The sequence below is a fragment of the Neocloeon triangulifer genome, unplaced genomic scaffold (assembly GCF_031216515.1).
Source record: "Neocloeon triangulifer isolate White Clay Creek 2 clone unplaced genomic scaffold, ASM3121651v1 ptg000002l, whole genome shotgun sequence".
In the NCBI taxonomy this organism is placed as follows: Eukaryota; Metazoa; Arthropoda; class Insecta; order Ephemeroptera; family Baetidae; genus Neocloeon; species Neocloeon triangulifer.
This window is the reverse complement of record NW_026775545.1, coordinates 3,916,165-3,928,521: the sequence shown is the minus strand read 5'-3', so window position 1 is coordinate 3,928,521 and position 12,357 is coordinate 3,916,165. Positions and strand designations below refer to the sequence as shown.

At 37.9% G+C, this 12,357-nt stretch overlaps 2 protein-coding genes across 2 annotated transcripts; one reads left to right on the top strand and one right to left on the bottom strand.

Moving 5' to 3' along the window:
• Positions 1-265: 265 nt before the first annotated feature.
• Positions 266-2,338, top strand: LOC132205458 (DCN1-like protein 1). Its single transcript, XM_059634508.1, has 5 exons — positions 266-460; positions 575-788; positions 981-1,149; positions 1,264-1,477; positions 1,912-2,338. The coding sequence occupies exons 1-5, from the start codon at positions 458-460 to the stop codon at positions 2,089-2,091; spliced, it is 780 nt and encodes a 259-aa protein (XP_059490491.1). The 5' UTR covers positions 266-457; the 3' UTR covers positions 2,092-2,338.
• A 474-nt stretch (positions 2,339-2,812) lies between these two features.
• LOC132203619 (protein takeout-like) lies at positions 2,813-6,536 on the bottom strand. The gene is made up of 6 exons (XM_059631523.1): positions 6,378-6,536; positions 6,177-6,269; positions 5,743-5,890; positions 5,108-5,241; positions 4,788-4,940; positions 2,813-3,447 (listed from the first exon to the last, which is right to left on the bottom strand). The coding sequence occupies exons 1-6, from the start codon at positions 6,469-6,471 to the stop codon at positions 3,284-3,286; spliced, it is 786 nt and encodes a 261-aa protein (XP_059487506.1). The 5' UTR covers positions 6,472-6,536; the 3' UTR covers positions 2,813-3,283.
• Positions 6,537-12,357: the final 5,821 nt, after the last annotated feature.

Genomic DNA, 12,357 nt, shown 5'->3' with positions numbered 1-12,357 from the left:
CTGTCCATGGATCATCACAGCAATGAAATTTACGTTAGCCATTTTTACTATTATTCAATTTACTCGAATTGTTTATGTTTATAATTTATATAAAAAATTTGCAGCTGTATTAATTTGCTTTCATTTCTTGTAAATATTGCTTTTGCAGAGTAGAAGAATGCGTGGCGCTCCACTTTTAAAAACGTTAAAAACGAAAAATAGGCTTTGCGCGCTCTAGTGCCGCGTAAATTCAAACCAACTCGTGACGTCACATTTTTCCAGCAGCAGATAAAGCAGACAGCCGAGCATCGAAAAGACCAGCAGTTTGGTTCGGGTCGCATCTGTCGCCGAAATCGCCACAAACAGCAAAGGGAAGACGCGCCGAATCGCGTGGCAAGAGGCCGAATGTTGGTCCTGCAGTTTTGATCCGAGCCCTGGGCCAAGGAGCGACCCTGAGTGCGCGGCACGAGCAGCCAAAATGGTGTGTGTCCCGCGCCGAGAGACTCGGCCGTCCCGATGGCCTAATTTTCTTTCATCTCGGCAGCTGCTTTTCGCCTCCACTCGATTGAAATTAAATTAATTTTTGCATTTCCAGCACAAGCTGAAGAGCTCGCAGCGCGACAAAGTGCGCAAATTCATGTCGTTCACGCAGGCTGGTGAAAGCACGGCCATCTACTGTCTCACCCACAACGACTGGAAGTTGGCTCAGGCTTCGGACAACTACTTCCAAAATCCTGAATACTACTGCAAAGAACCAAAAATCAACACAGACAGGAGGAAAATTGAGCAGATCTTTCTATTCTACAGAGGTGAATAATTTTTTTAAGAGTTTATTTCGACCTTTTCTATAGTTTTAAATAAAAAAAAATTTATTTTACTCTTCTAAGGAATTCAATTGTGCTTCAGCACATTTCATTAATTTTATACCTTGTGACTCATTTGCATAACGTTGTCATTGAGCTAAGGTCTGTTGAGTAAATTACCATGGTTTCAAATTACAGATCCCGCCGAGCCTGACAAGATCACGGCGGAAGGTGTCGAAAGGTTCCTCAATGACCTCTGTCTCTCCCCTGATTCAATCAAAGTGCTCATTATTGCATGGAAATGCAAAGCAGCCGTCCAGTGTGAATTCACAAGGGAGGAGTTTGTCACTGGCTTGAGTGATCTCGGGTACATTGAATTTATTAAAATAAACAGTTCGAGATTCGGAATCTTCTCTTAATCACAATTCGGATTTAAATTTTTCCAAAATTCTTATCAGTTTTTTTTTCATTTACTTATTAGTTGTGACACCATGGAAAAGTTAAAGATGCGCCTTCCGACCCTGGAGCAGGACATCAGGGATCCAAATCAGTTCAAGGAGCTCTACCATTTCACCTTTAACTATGCAAAAAACCCTGGCCAGAAGGGTCTGGACCTAGACATGGCCATCGCTTACTGGAACATTGTGCTCAGAGGGAGATTTAAGTTCTTAGACATCTGGTGTCAGTTCCTTCAGGTATGTTATTTTTTTTATAACCCTTGTAAAATTCTTTTTAATGACTTTTTCATGACACTTCTATTGAAAATTTTGATATAATATTATTAGATTTTCAAATTCTATAAAAACATAAATAAATCAATATTATTTACACTTAAAATTCCAATTAGGTTCACCAGTGAGGCTGAATTTAATCAATGTTCGCTTTTTTATGGGGCATTGGAGTTGTTAATTTTTGCTACGAAAAACAGTTCAATTTGCCTTGAATTATAATTAACATAAATCAATCATTTTTAGATTGATTCATGACTTGTGTTAAGAATTGTTAATTTGAAAATATTGAAAACAAAAATGTTGGTTTCAACTTTATGCAAATATTACAAATGATTACAAATAAGTATTCAACATTCACTGTTTGTAAAATTAATTTATTTTTTAAATTAAAATTTTAGGAGCACCATAAGCGGAGCATCCCGAAGGACACATGGTACCTGCTGCTGGATTTCGCCGGCATGATCAGCGACGACATGACAAACTATGATGAGGAGGGCGCGTGGCCGGTGCTGATCGACGACTTTGTCGAGTGGGCGCGACCCCGGCTGCACAGATCTCACCTCGGCACGCAAGTCTAGCATCAGTGTGAGCGAGACTCGTTTCAGTGTGTTGCCGCCAATGCTCCCGTTTTTAAAAGAGACACTCTGCTGCTCTCCCAGAATTTGGACCCAATCAATCTACAACAAGTCTTTTTCTCGCAATATTCAACAAGTTCCGTTTTTTGTAAATAATTATTGTACACACAGTGATTGATCAATCGGTCCAGCGTTTTAACACCCGCGGGAAATACCATGTGCACTTAATGAAAAAAGAAAAAATAATAAATCGACAAATTATCGCTGTTGGCCGGTGGGCGCGAGTGCTACTGCTGCTTCATTTCCCTTTGTTCAAGCCCCAACTCTATAGAGAGATAAATAAAGACTTCTTATAAAATATATCAAAATCAGTCTTGTAAATTTTGATCCAGCGGATTATTAGTGTTATACTTTCGGTGTTAAAGAATTTATATTTAATTGGATTATTAACTGCGACTAACATTAATAGTCAAATTTAAATTTTTAATGTTTTTTATCTTTCCTGGGAATATTTAAAAGAAAAAACAAAAATTTATATACCTTTGAGCCTTTCATGTGCTTTTTTACTATGTTGAGGAATTTCTTAATCGGAGGTTGATTCATGGAGTTTAAATTTAAATTCAGATTTTTCCACTATACTCGATAAAACCAATCGATGATCAGCCAAACTTCATAGCTTTTGATTAATTTAAATTATACAAAATATTATTTGATATTAACATTATAGAAAAAAAACAATTGATTTTATTTGTCTCTAGAGACAGTAAACATGTTTATTGAAGGTGACCTCCCTCGGCGCTCAGCACCGTAGGGCAAAACTAAAGAACAAGTACAAAGTGACAGCAGAGTCCACCAAGAACACGCCACTCTTACAAAAAAAGGAGTAATAAGTAGTCATTATCACCTACAGGTTTTTGCACGTCGAACTTGCACCCATCATTTTGCCACGTTCAAATGTGACAAACTTGATTTTGGGCCCTTTTCACACAAAACGTAAAAATAGCTATTCTATAATTAGCATTTTTTTGCTAACAATAAATGCGAAGGGTTCGTTTTCCATAATACACTTAAAGCCGCGGGTGCAACAAAACACCAAGTTGCAGAAATAAATAAAAATATGCTAAATATTTTTAAATATACATGTGTATGTGTAAAAAGATCAGTGATTGTGAGATGTGACGAGTGGGTATACGATTTAGTCAGACTTCGTTTCGGGGAAGAGCGAGTCGAAGGGCACCGTGTGGAAGATCCCTTTCGAGGCCGAAATGAGGAACGCCGAAACCACGTTCTCAATGATTGGACGCAGCTCATCCATCACCTCTTTCCAGTTGTCGTTCAGGAAGCGGTTCATGTTGTCACCTTCAGCAACAAAAAACACACAAAAGCGTCATTTCTAACCTTTAAAATATTTTTGTTCATAAAAAAATAAAAGTAAAATTATTGCGCTCAAAATAAAACTTGCAAAATAAAAATTTTAGTTTCGTTTGGAATCTTGAATATTTTTTTGTCTTTTCCTGATATTTGCATTTTTTTTTTTTTTTTTTTTTTTAACAAAGAATCATTTTTCAAGTTCTTCTCGCTTTGGCACTGAATTTCATTTTAACCCTGTAATAAATAGTTTTCTAATTAATGAAAGTGCAATGCGTGAAAAGGCGTGTGTTGCTGGCTGTGTGCAATCAGATTGGCTTAATTCTCTTTTTCTTCGACGGCGCGCGCGACGAGACCCTTGACAGCCTTGTGCGACCCATGATGTAAGTGATATATGTGCGCTATAGCACTACTTATAAAAGCTACAGCTCACACATAATATTATAAACTCTCCAGCGTGTGTGTGTTATTTTTTCGACCTTGGATGAGTTAATTCTGATTGGTATGCAACTCAGGTGCTTTTTCACTCTCGATCGACTGCGTGCACGGCTAATATAGGAGTTGGGTTTGTGCCCTCCTAGCTCACTTTGACAAACTTTACGGGGGATTTAATTGCAACGAAAGGAGGCAGAAGGTCGCGAACTCAATCGTCTAATGCATGTCAAGAAAACGCAGTAAAGAGAATGCAAGTTTTTTTTCAATCGATAAAATTAAATGGATGAATAAATTATATATTTTTAAATAAAGAACGGACAAATTTTAATATAAAATGTTTGATCATTTTTTTTTTAGTTAATTATGAAATTATTTAATAATTCATTACAATTAATCACAGCCTCGAAGCTCAAATTATGTCTTTGTGTTTCCAAAATTCCAAGAAAAAAAATGTCAACACTCAAAGGAAGTGATTTGGATTTAGGCACCGTGCAGTGTGTGTTTTTGTTATTTTCGCATCAATTAGTCGGAGCGCGGCGCTCACACATTATAAATCAAGATTCAAGATTCCGTGCACGCTGCACGCAAAATGATCTCTCTCTGTCGCGACCTTGGCCGCTCATTAGACCCGCAACTTCTTATTGCCCCGGCTCCATAGATCTCGCGACCAAAAATTAATACTTCTAAACTGGCATTTCCATAAGGAAATGATCCTCTCGAAACAGGAAGGCAAAGTGCCGGTTTCAGCGAGTTAAATGCGGCGGCCGAGCAGCTTTTTTCAACGCAAAATATAATTTATAAGACGCGGATTGGGTTCTTCCTGAAATTGCTCCCGTCTGAAGGTTGAGTTGTTTAACGTGCGGCACCGGCAATTTTAACGTATACATGTGACTCACCAAGTTGTTTGTTTCCGCCGAAGAGGTTGCCGAAGTTCAGCTTGACCAATTTGGCAGGTCCAATGGAAACGGGGAAGTCCTCAAGCTCCATGTACTTGACGCCATTCCGGTACACCGGCTTTCCGATCAGGGTTGCGTTCGGCGAAATGTTATCTGAGAAATTCACAATAAAACATGACATTGAAGCGAATTAAACATTTAAATAATAACATTTTTATTTTTTGCAGTTGCAATAAAGAATGAAAAATATAATATTTTCCTTTTTTTTAATAAAAAAAAATTGCGAACAAAAAATGTAGATAATTATTTCTATAACTTACAGACATTGATGTCTGCTTTGCCCTTGCCCCTGATGGGCAGCACCAGGGCCCGTCCGTCCATTTCATAATCACCATGCATCTCCAGCAAAGGCAGGTCAATGCTGAAGTGGATCTTGTGGTTTTCCAGCTCCGGTCTGTCGAGAAAGAAATGTTAACCGGTCTTTATTACTTATTATTTAATCGACTCTCGAGTCATATAATTTCATTTTTCTAGTTTTTTTTTTTTTTTTTTTTTTTTTGTTGGAGGAGGAGGAAAATGAGTTCTTTAGTGTCACAGGCGTGCCTATTGAGTGTAATGAATTAATTTCATTTGAACGCTGGACACGTCGAGCCGAATAAACAATGGGTAAAGCAATAGTGGATTGATGTCAGAGTGCAACCGGTGCAATCAATCGCCACTCTCGATGGACGCGCGCGCCAGGTGAACGGCTATAAAGAAACAATAATTGCCGCACGCCGAAGGGCACAACTAATAACCGAGCAGAAAAAAAGGGACAAAAAAATCGAACTGCAGAAGAAAGTGAGCGCGAGTCGTCATCAAGATCTTGACGAGTTTATTTATATTTGCTTGGTCACGGTCGAGGCGGCGCTGGTCTTGAACTTGCAGGAGAAATCCACGCCGACAGAATACTCACCTCACTGAGTTAACTTTGTAGTTCTGGCCACCCTCCACGCTCAGCTTGGTCAGCTTGAGGTTGATGGACACTGGGCCCATGCCCTCGTCAATGCTCACCTCCTCCAGACTCAGGGGATTCAGCGGCGGTATCCTAAAGGGACGGATTCCTACGAGCAAATTATTTAAAAATAATAATTTGGAAATTATTTGGCAACTTAAAACAGTCAATCTTGGTTTAAAAATGAAAAAATATAAATCCATTAAAAGTATTAAAACTTGATTTTAAAACTGTTGCTAATCCAAATTAAAATTTAACATTTTCAGATATAATGGAATTTTTAAATTGAATAAAGACTTTATGGAATTAAAAAATTCAAAGTGCAATTTTATCGAAGGTTAATTAAATAATTAAAAGATTGTTATATAACATATTGATTACAAAAAATAATTTACCATTTTCAAGATACGGCCTGAGGAGATTTACTGATTCTGCTATGCACTCGCTGAAGTTTGCAGAGTCGCGTTCACAAAGTTTAAAATAAGTAGCTGAAATGGGGAGAAACACATAAAAACAAAATTAGCCAAAATAAAAATTGTTTAAACTGAAATTTAAATTTTGTTTCAAATGAAAAATAATTTTATTGTTATACTTACGAAGTGTCTTTGGTTGGACAGACTTGGCCAGGGTGGTTGGCGCGGCGGCCAGCACGGTGGCCACGAGTGCAAGTAGACCTCTGGAGAGCGTCATTGCGGAGAGTAGGCAGGCGAGGGACAGGACTAAGCCTGAGTCCGCTCGGCCGCCGCCTTTTATAATCTCAGGACGATCCAACCTTGGCGGCCGCCGCACCACCACCACCACCCACAGGACGAGCGGATCGATTCATCGTCGCTCAAGATGCTGCTGCTTCCATACTTTTCAGGGAAAAAAGTTTTAAACGCCTCGCGTGTGCAACTCGAGCAGCATAATTGTGCCAATGCTAAAAGATCTTGATAATAAAGCGCAAAAAAAGCAATGAAGTTGTTCGACACAGGATGACGAGAGAGCAACAAAAAAATCAAGGGTGCACCTCTCTGGTTCCGTGTTTTTGTTTTCAATGACTTAGTTTTACCAGCTGCGCAATTATAAGGAGAATAATGACGCATGTGCATTTTGTTTTTGACTTTTAATCGATTCATCAAATTTTGACAGCTTCCTCAATCAGAATTTTGAAACAAATTAAGTTATTACCCATTAAAAGGTGGAAAATTTCTTTTCTTAAAATTGTTATTGTTTAAAAATCCTTGAAGAAGCTAAAACAAGGATTGCAGAAAATAAAATTGACTGCTGTCCATTATTGTTTGCAAATTTATTCAGCGCGTTTAATTTCACAAAAATTGAAGTTTGCGCTGAGCTTGAATTTTCATACAATGAAATTTTTGAAACAATTACCATCCAAGGACTTTCTTAAAAGCACAGTTAATATCTTTATAATTGCAAAATCGCAAGTTGCTAGACGTTGAAAATTGGCGTTAAAATTTTTCCCAGCGCAGCTTTTTTTGCGACAGACGACGAAGGCGAGCCGGTTGTAAAGTCTTTTCCTCAAAAAGAAAGAAGAAGAAGAGATGTGCAAATAATTTGCGTCTTACTCGTACCCTTTGTTTCTTCCGCGAGAGCCAGGCGATTAAATTGTAATTGCCACGGTCACGCCAGTGCGCTTCTTATTTGCAATTCACTTCTTCTTCTTCTCTCATTGTTATTAACTGAGCAAGATCGCCGAGATTGTTTATTGCAGTTTTTTATTCGGAATGACGCGAGTGCGTGCATCGCTGATTAAAGATATTGGCACTTTTTCTGGGGGATTTCCACCCATGCACGCGGCGCAGATAATGTGTGAATGAGAAAAAAATACACACATGCAATGTTGTATGTATATGAGTGGAATAGTGATTGGAGCGTTTCTTTTGCCAAAAAGGATGCGAGAATTTTTAATTTTGCAAAAAAGTGGCGACGCCGAGCGATAGAAAGTTTGGCTGATTATGAATTGACGGGAGAGAGAAAAATTCACCGCAAGGAGAATTGTGTGCATGGTACTCATCTGCGCGCACTCATGATCTAAAAAAGAGCTAAAAGCACAATGTCATCGCCGTAATGAGACCAGTTTTACTTTCCTTTCGTGATGAGCACAAATTCTATCTGGAGTGTAAACACGGCGTTCAAAAGTGATTCATCCGAGCATTGGTAGGGCAGAAAAAAGTGTGCAGTGAATACAAATTTGAAGAATTTCTACACAAAGCAAGAAAAAAATTGCAGTTTTGCAGTTTTTTTGTTCACTCTAAAATGAATTTGATGGAGAGAAATTGACGGCAATCTTTGAATAGGTGCTTCCTGTGTCAAATATTATGATTATTTATATTTTTGTTTATTTTTCCAAATTTGTAAAAAAGATTTAAAAGTAAAAGAAAATAATTTCGCGAAGGAACATTAAATTATTTTACCACAGGCAAAATTTTAATAAAACTTCTGAAATAAGAACCCATCCAGCACTGCAATGGGCCTAAGACTAAATTTTAAACAAAAAAATTTAACAAAGTAACAAAATTGAGTTACACAACATATTAAATTATATAATTTTCTATTGCCATAAAGAAGTTAAGAAACACATACAAAACAAAATATAAGAGCATTAATTAACAATAAAAGAGGAAACAAAGTTGTGCAAATTAAAATTAAAAAGAGATGCTCATAAAAATAATTTAAATTATCTCAAAATGTTGATTAGTTTGAATGTTATTAAATTAATTATGATTTTATCCAGAACAATATTGTTTCAGCAAGCACCTTAATTATAAAATAATCTGCTTTTGCATTATGCATACAGTCTGACGCATTTCTTTGACGGAGAGATAAATCCTCGGACAATGCGGAGCGAACACCTTAATTATACTTTGCTTTTTTTCGCACGGCGCTCCGCCAACTTCCGAAAGTGTTTGCTACTTTAGAGGTTTTCCAACCGCGCTCCTTTAATGATAATGCGCGTGTTTGTGGTCGGAATGAGATAGTGTTATTATTTTGAATCGCATTCCAAAGCCGCCCTTGACATAGCCGAATAAGCAGCGCGCGCGGTCCTCGCGGCACTACAGGAACAGAGGAGTGTCGTTAGATTGTCACTGCTTATTATTGTCGTCATTGTTGTTCGCGGTACTTCTGCACAGGGAGGTCCAAGCGGTTCCTTCCTGGCGCCGATAATTGCACATTAATCAAGGCCCTGGTTGAGTAATAATAAGAACTACAGCCATTTAGGCGGTAGACGTTTCTCCCATAGAAGGATCTCTTCAGGGAAAAAGTTAACTGCATTCTTTCGAGATGACGTCAAAATTAATTGATGTTGTTTTAGGCAGGCGCACATCAATCGCCTTCATTATAAGGTTGACGTATTTGACGTCGCATTTACAGCAAATTTAATAAACTGCTACCAAATTATCCACACTTATCTGGTTAGATTCAATTAAAAAATTATTTTCAATAAAAGTGTAGTTTTTTTTGCAATTAAATTGAATGAAATATAAAAATTTGAAAGGTGTGTACACTTATTTGGTTTCTAATAAATTTTTGAACTTGACATTTTTTAATTTCAAATGCAATTAAACATATAATTACTCTGGCATTCATATTAGGTAACAGGCCCATTTTATGAGAACTCCGTTATTTACAGAAAAATTATTTCCTTAAATAAATCAAATTAAAGTCTCGAGGTGAGTGTTATTTGCAGAGCAAATAATTTGGTGCTCTGCAAATCACTTTAGCGCTTACGCAACTCATCAAACTCGCCACGGTCAGTTCGCGGTGGTATGCATTCTCGGAAGCTGTGCAAATCTCTCGAGCACCCTCTCGACAGAAATGTTTGCTCAGCCGAAGAGATCCGAGACAAGGAAATTTCGTGAGGGTCTGTGTATTTGGCGGAGCAATTATCACCTGTGCGTCACTTTTATTGTCCTTTGGAGTAGAGTGCAGAATTTTCGGAGGTGCGGCCTTGCCTGATGGTCGCCAACAACCTTGACCATCAAAAACTGCTGAGAGAGATCAGGCATATATTATAGGCCTGATGATTAATGTGAAAAAAATACGTCCGGCTAATCTTCCTTCCGCTAAGTATGCGATAGAAAAAAATGGCCCATAATTAAAATTATTAATTCTTCAAAAAATCTTCAGTCATGATGTGAATATGAAATTTTAATTAGCTCAACTCTCCAATCTTTTGAAAAATTCAGTCCAAAGTTAAATTGGTTAAATTTATGTTCCTCTGGCTTTGTTGCCACTTTATCTTGACTGAAGAAAATAAAAAGTTATCTTGAAGACATTAATTGTATTTATTTACTTTCCGTGTTCGCCTAATAAGCATTAATATTTTGTAACTTCCGACTAAAAAGTGCCAACCTTACAGCAATATTATTTATATTGCCCATAATAATCTCCTTTGGCGTTTGTAGAGTAAAAAATACAAGCGAGGAATTATTTTCAACGCGGTGTCATTCACACTGACGACAGTGGCGCGAAAATACCAGAGGCTGCTGCTGTTATTTAGCGCTGACCTTTGTGTTTGGCCAGGTGGGCCAGAGGCAGGCGGACGTCCTTTCTCATTCTCGGCTTGTGCAATTATGAAAAAATGCGCTACGCCATAAACTTTGCGAGGCACTCCATTAAATTGGAACACAGCTAACACAGGCTCGTCTGTGATTATTGGGCTTGGATATCACAAAAAAAATATGAGACATTTCACGCGGAAAGCAACGGTTAAACAACTAAACTTTTATCCAGGCGGGCGGTGAAATGCTTTGATTATAAGTAGAAGATTTTAAAATGAAGAGGCAACGGAATATTTATGATTTTTTCAATAATTAGGAATTTATATTTAAAAGGAGAACAATAAATTTATTTGTATGGAAACAATTAATTTAATTGTCAAGATATGAACTCAAATAAAAACTTAGCAGTATTTTATTTAAGAAATACTGTGTTTTCTATTTGACATTCAAGTCAATATTGTAGAAGAAAAACATAACAACGTTGGTTAAAATGCATTGCATTTAGCACTTGTCTTTCTCTTGTTCTAATTGTAAGTAACAATAAAAATTGAAGAAATTGAAAATTAAAATAATTATCCTTTTCACTCACAGCAAGTGGTGCAGTCCATATGGGTGAATCTTGGCCAATTCCGCGATCACCTCAGAGTTGCAAGCTCTCAGTTCTTCCAAAGACTTCCTCCGATTTGCTGTATAGTTTTCAACTATCTTGGCGCAGAACTTGTCCTTCCAATGTTGGCAACACTCTTCTATGCTCAGATCTCGGAAGGGGTTTTCTTCAAAGTAGTGCACCATGCGCCTCCACATGGCTTTTCCAGTAGTGTTCAATGAGGTGTAATCTGTCTTCATCTCATCGTAAATGCCACATTTGACATGCTTTTTCTCAATGTGGATCATCTCCTTGAAGCTTGGTTCCCTCAAATAGATCTTCTCCCTGAGCTTCAAACCGAAATAAATGCGACGAGCATGGAGCGACTCCAAGGCAAGGGCCTCCAAGTTATCTGCCCAACTAGGATGCCAACTGCAAATCAAATCAATTTTAACGAAGTCAATTTAACACAAAATGGTAAAATACCTTTCAGAGTGAAACTCCTTGCCAAGTAAAAAAGCAGCGCACTTTTGCTGCAGACTCTCTAGCTTTGCAATCAAATGGTCTTGTGAATAGTTGGATCTTGGATTCCAAATCGACGACAGCATTTCTAGCTTCGGTCTCAACACAGCCTTGTACAGGAGAATTTTGGCGTTGGGGCAACAGAGCTTGACTAGCTCCAGATACTTGTCAAACTGGTTGTTGTACTTGTTGTAAATCTCATTGATGTGTTGAAAGAATGTGAGATTTTCTGAGAAAGTGAGTCCGAGATACTGAATGTGGCTGGCTTGAGGAATCTTCACGCCATACATTAGATAGTCACGTTGCAAGTAGTTCAATTGCTTGAACCTCTTGGGATTGAAGAAAGTAATGGTTTGGATCTTCTTTGGATTGGCCTAGTCAAAATGTAAAATTAATATTTTAAACTTTAAATATGATGATGTATAATAAATACACACCTCCAAGCCATAACCATCCAAGTATTCTTGAGCACAGTAGATATCCTCTTGCAGAGAGTATTGGTCGTCTTTGCACTTTATTTCTCGGTACATCAGGATGTCATCACCAAACCCTCTAATGCGGGAATGGTTACGCAAAGCTTTATAGATTCCATTTATGTACACCAGAAACAGAGGGTTGGTCATAGGACTTCCTTGCGGCAATCCTTGCATCAGTCTCAATGCCGGAGAGATCTCTTTTCCCACTTTTACGGTTTGCACATGGTTCTTCAAGAAAACTTTGATGTAGTTGTAAATTTTTTCATCAATAGGCAAATTGAGGATGAGCTTCATCAACAGCTTGTGGTTGACAAAGTTTGTTGCCGATTTTAAATCAATCTTGATGCAATCGACTTGTGATCCATTTCTGGTGAACATGGAGAGCTCCTCCATGAAGCAGGCAAGTTGACTCTCATTGCTGTACCCTTTTCGATGACCGTGTTGCCTATTTAATTGTTCACAAATACAAAATATTTTAGCTTTGATT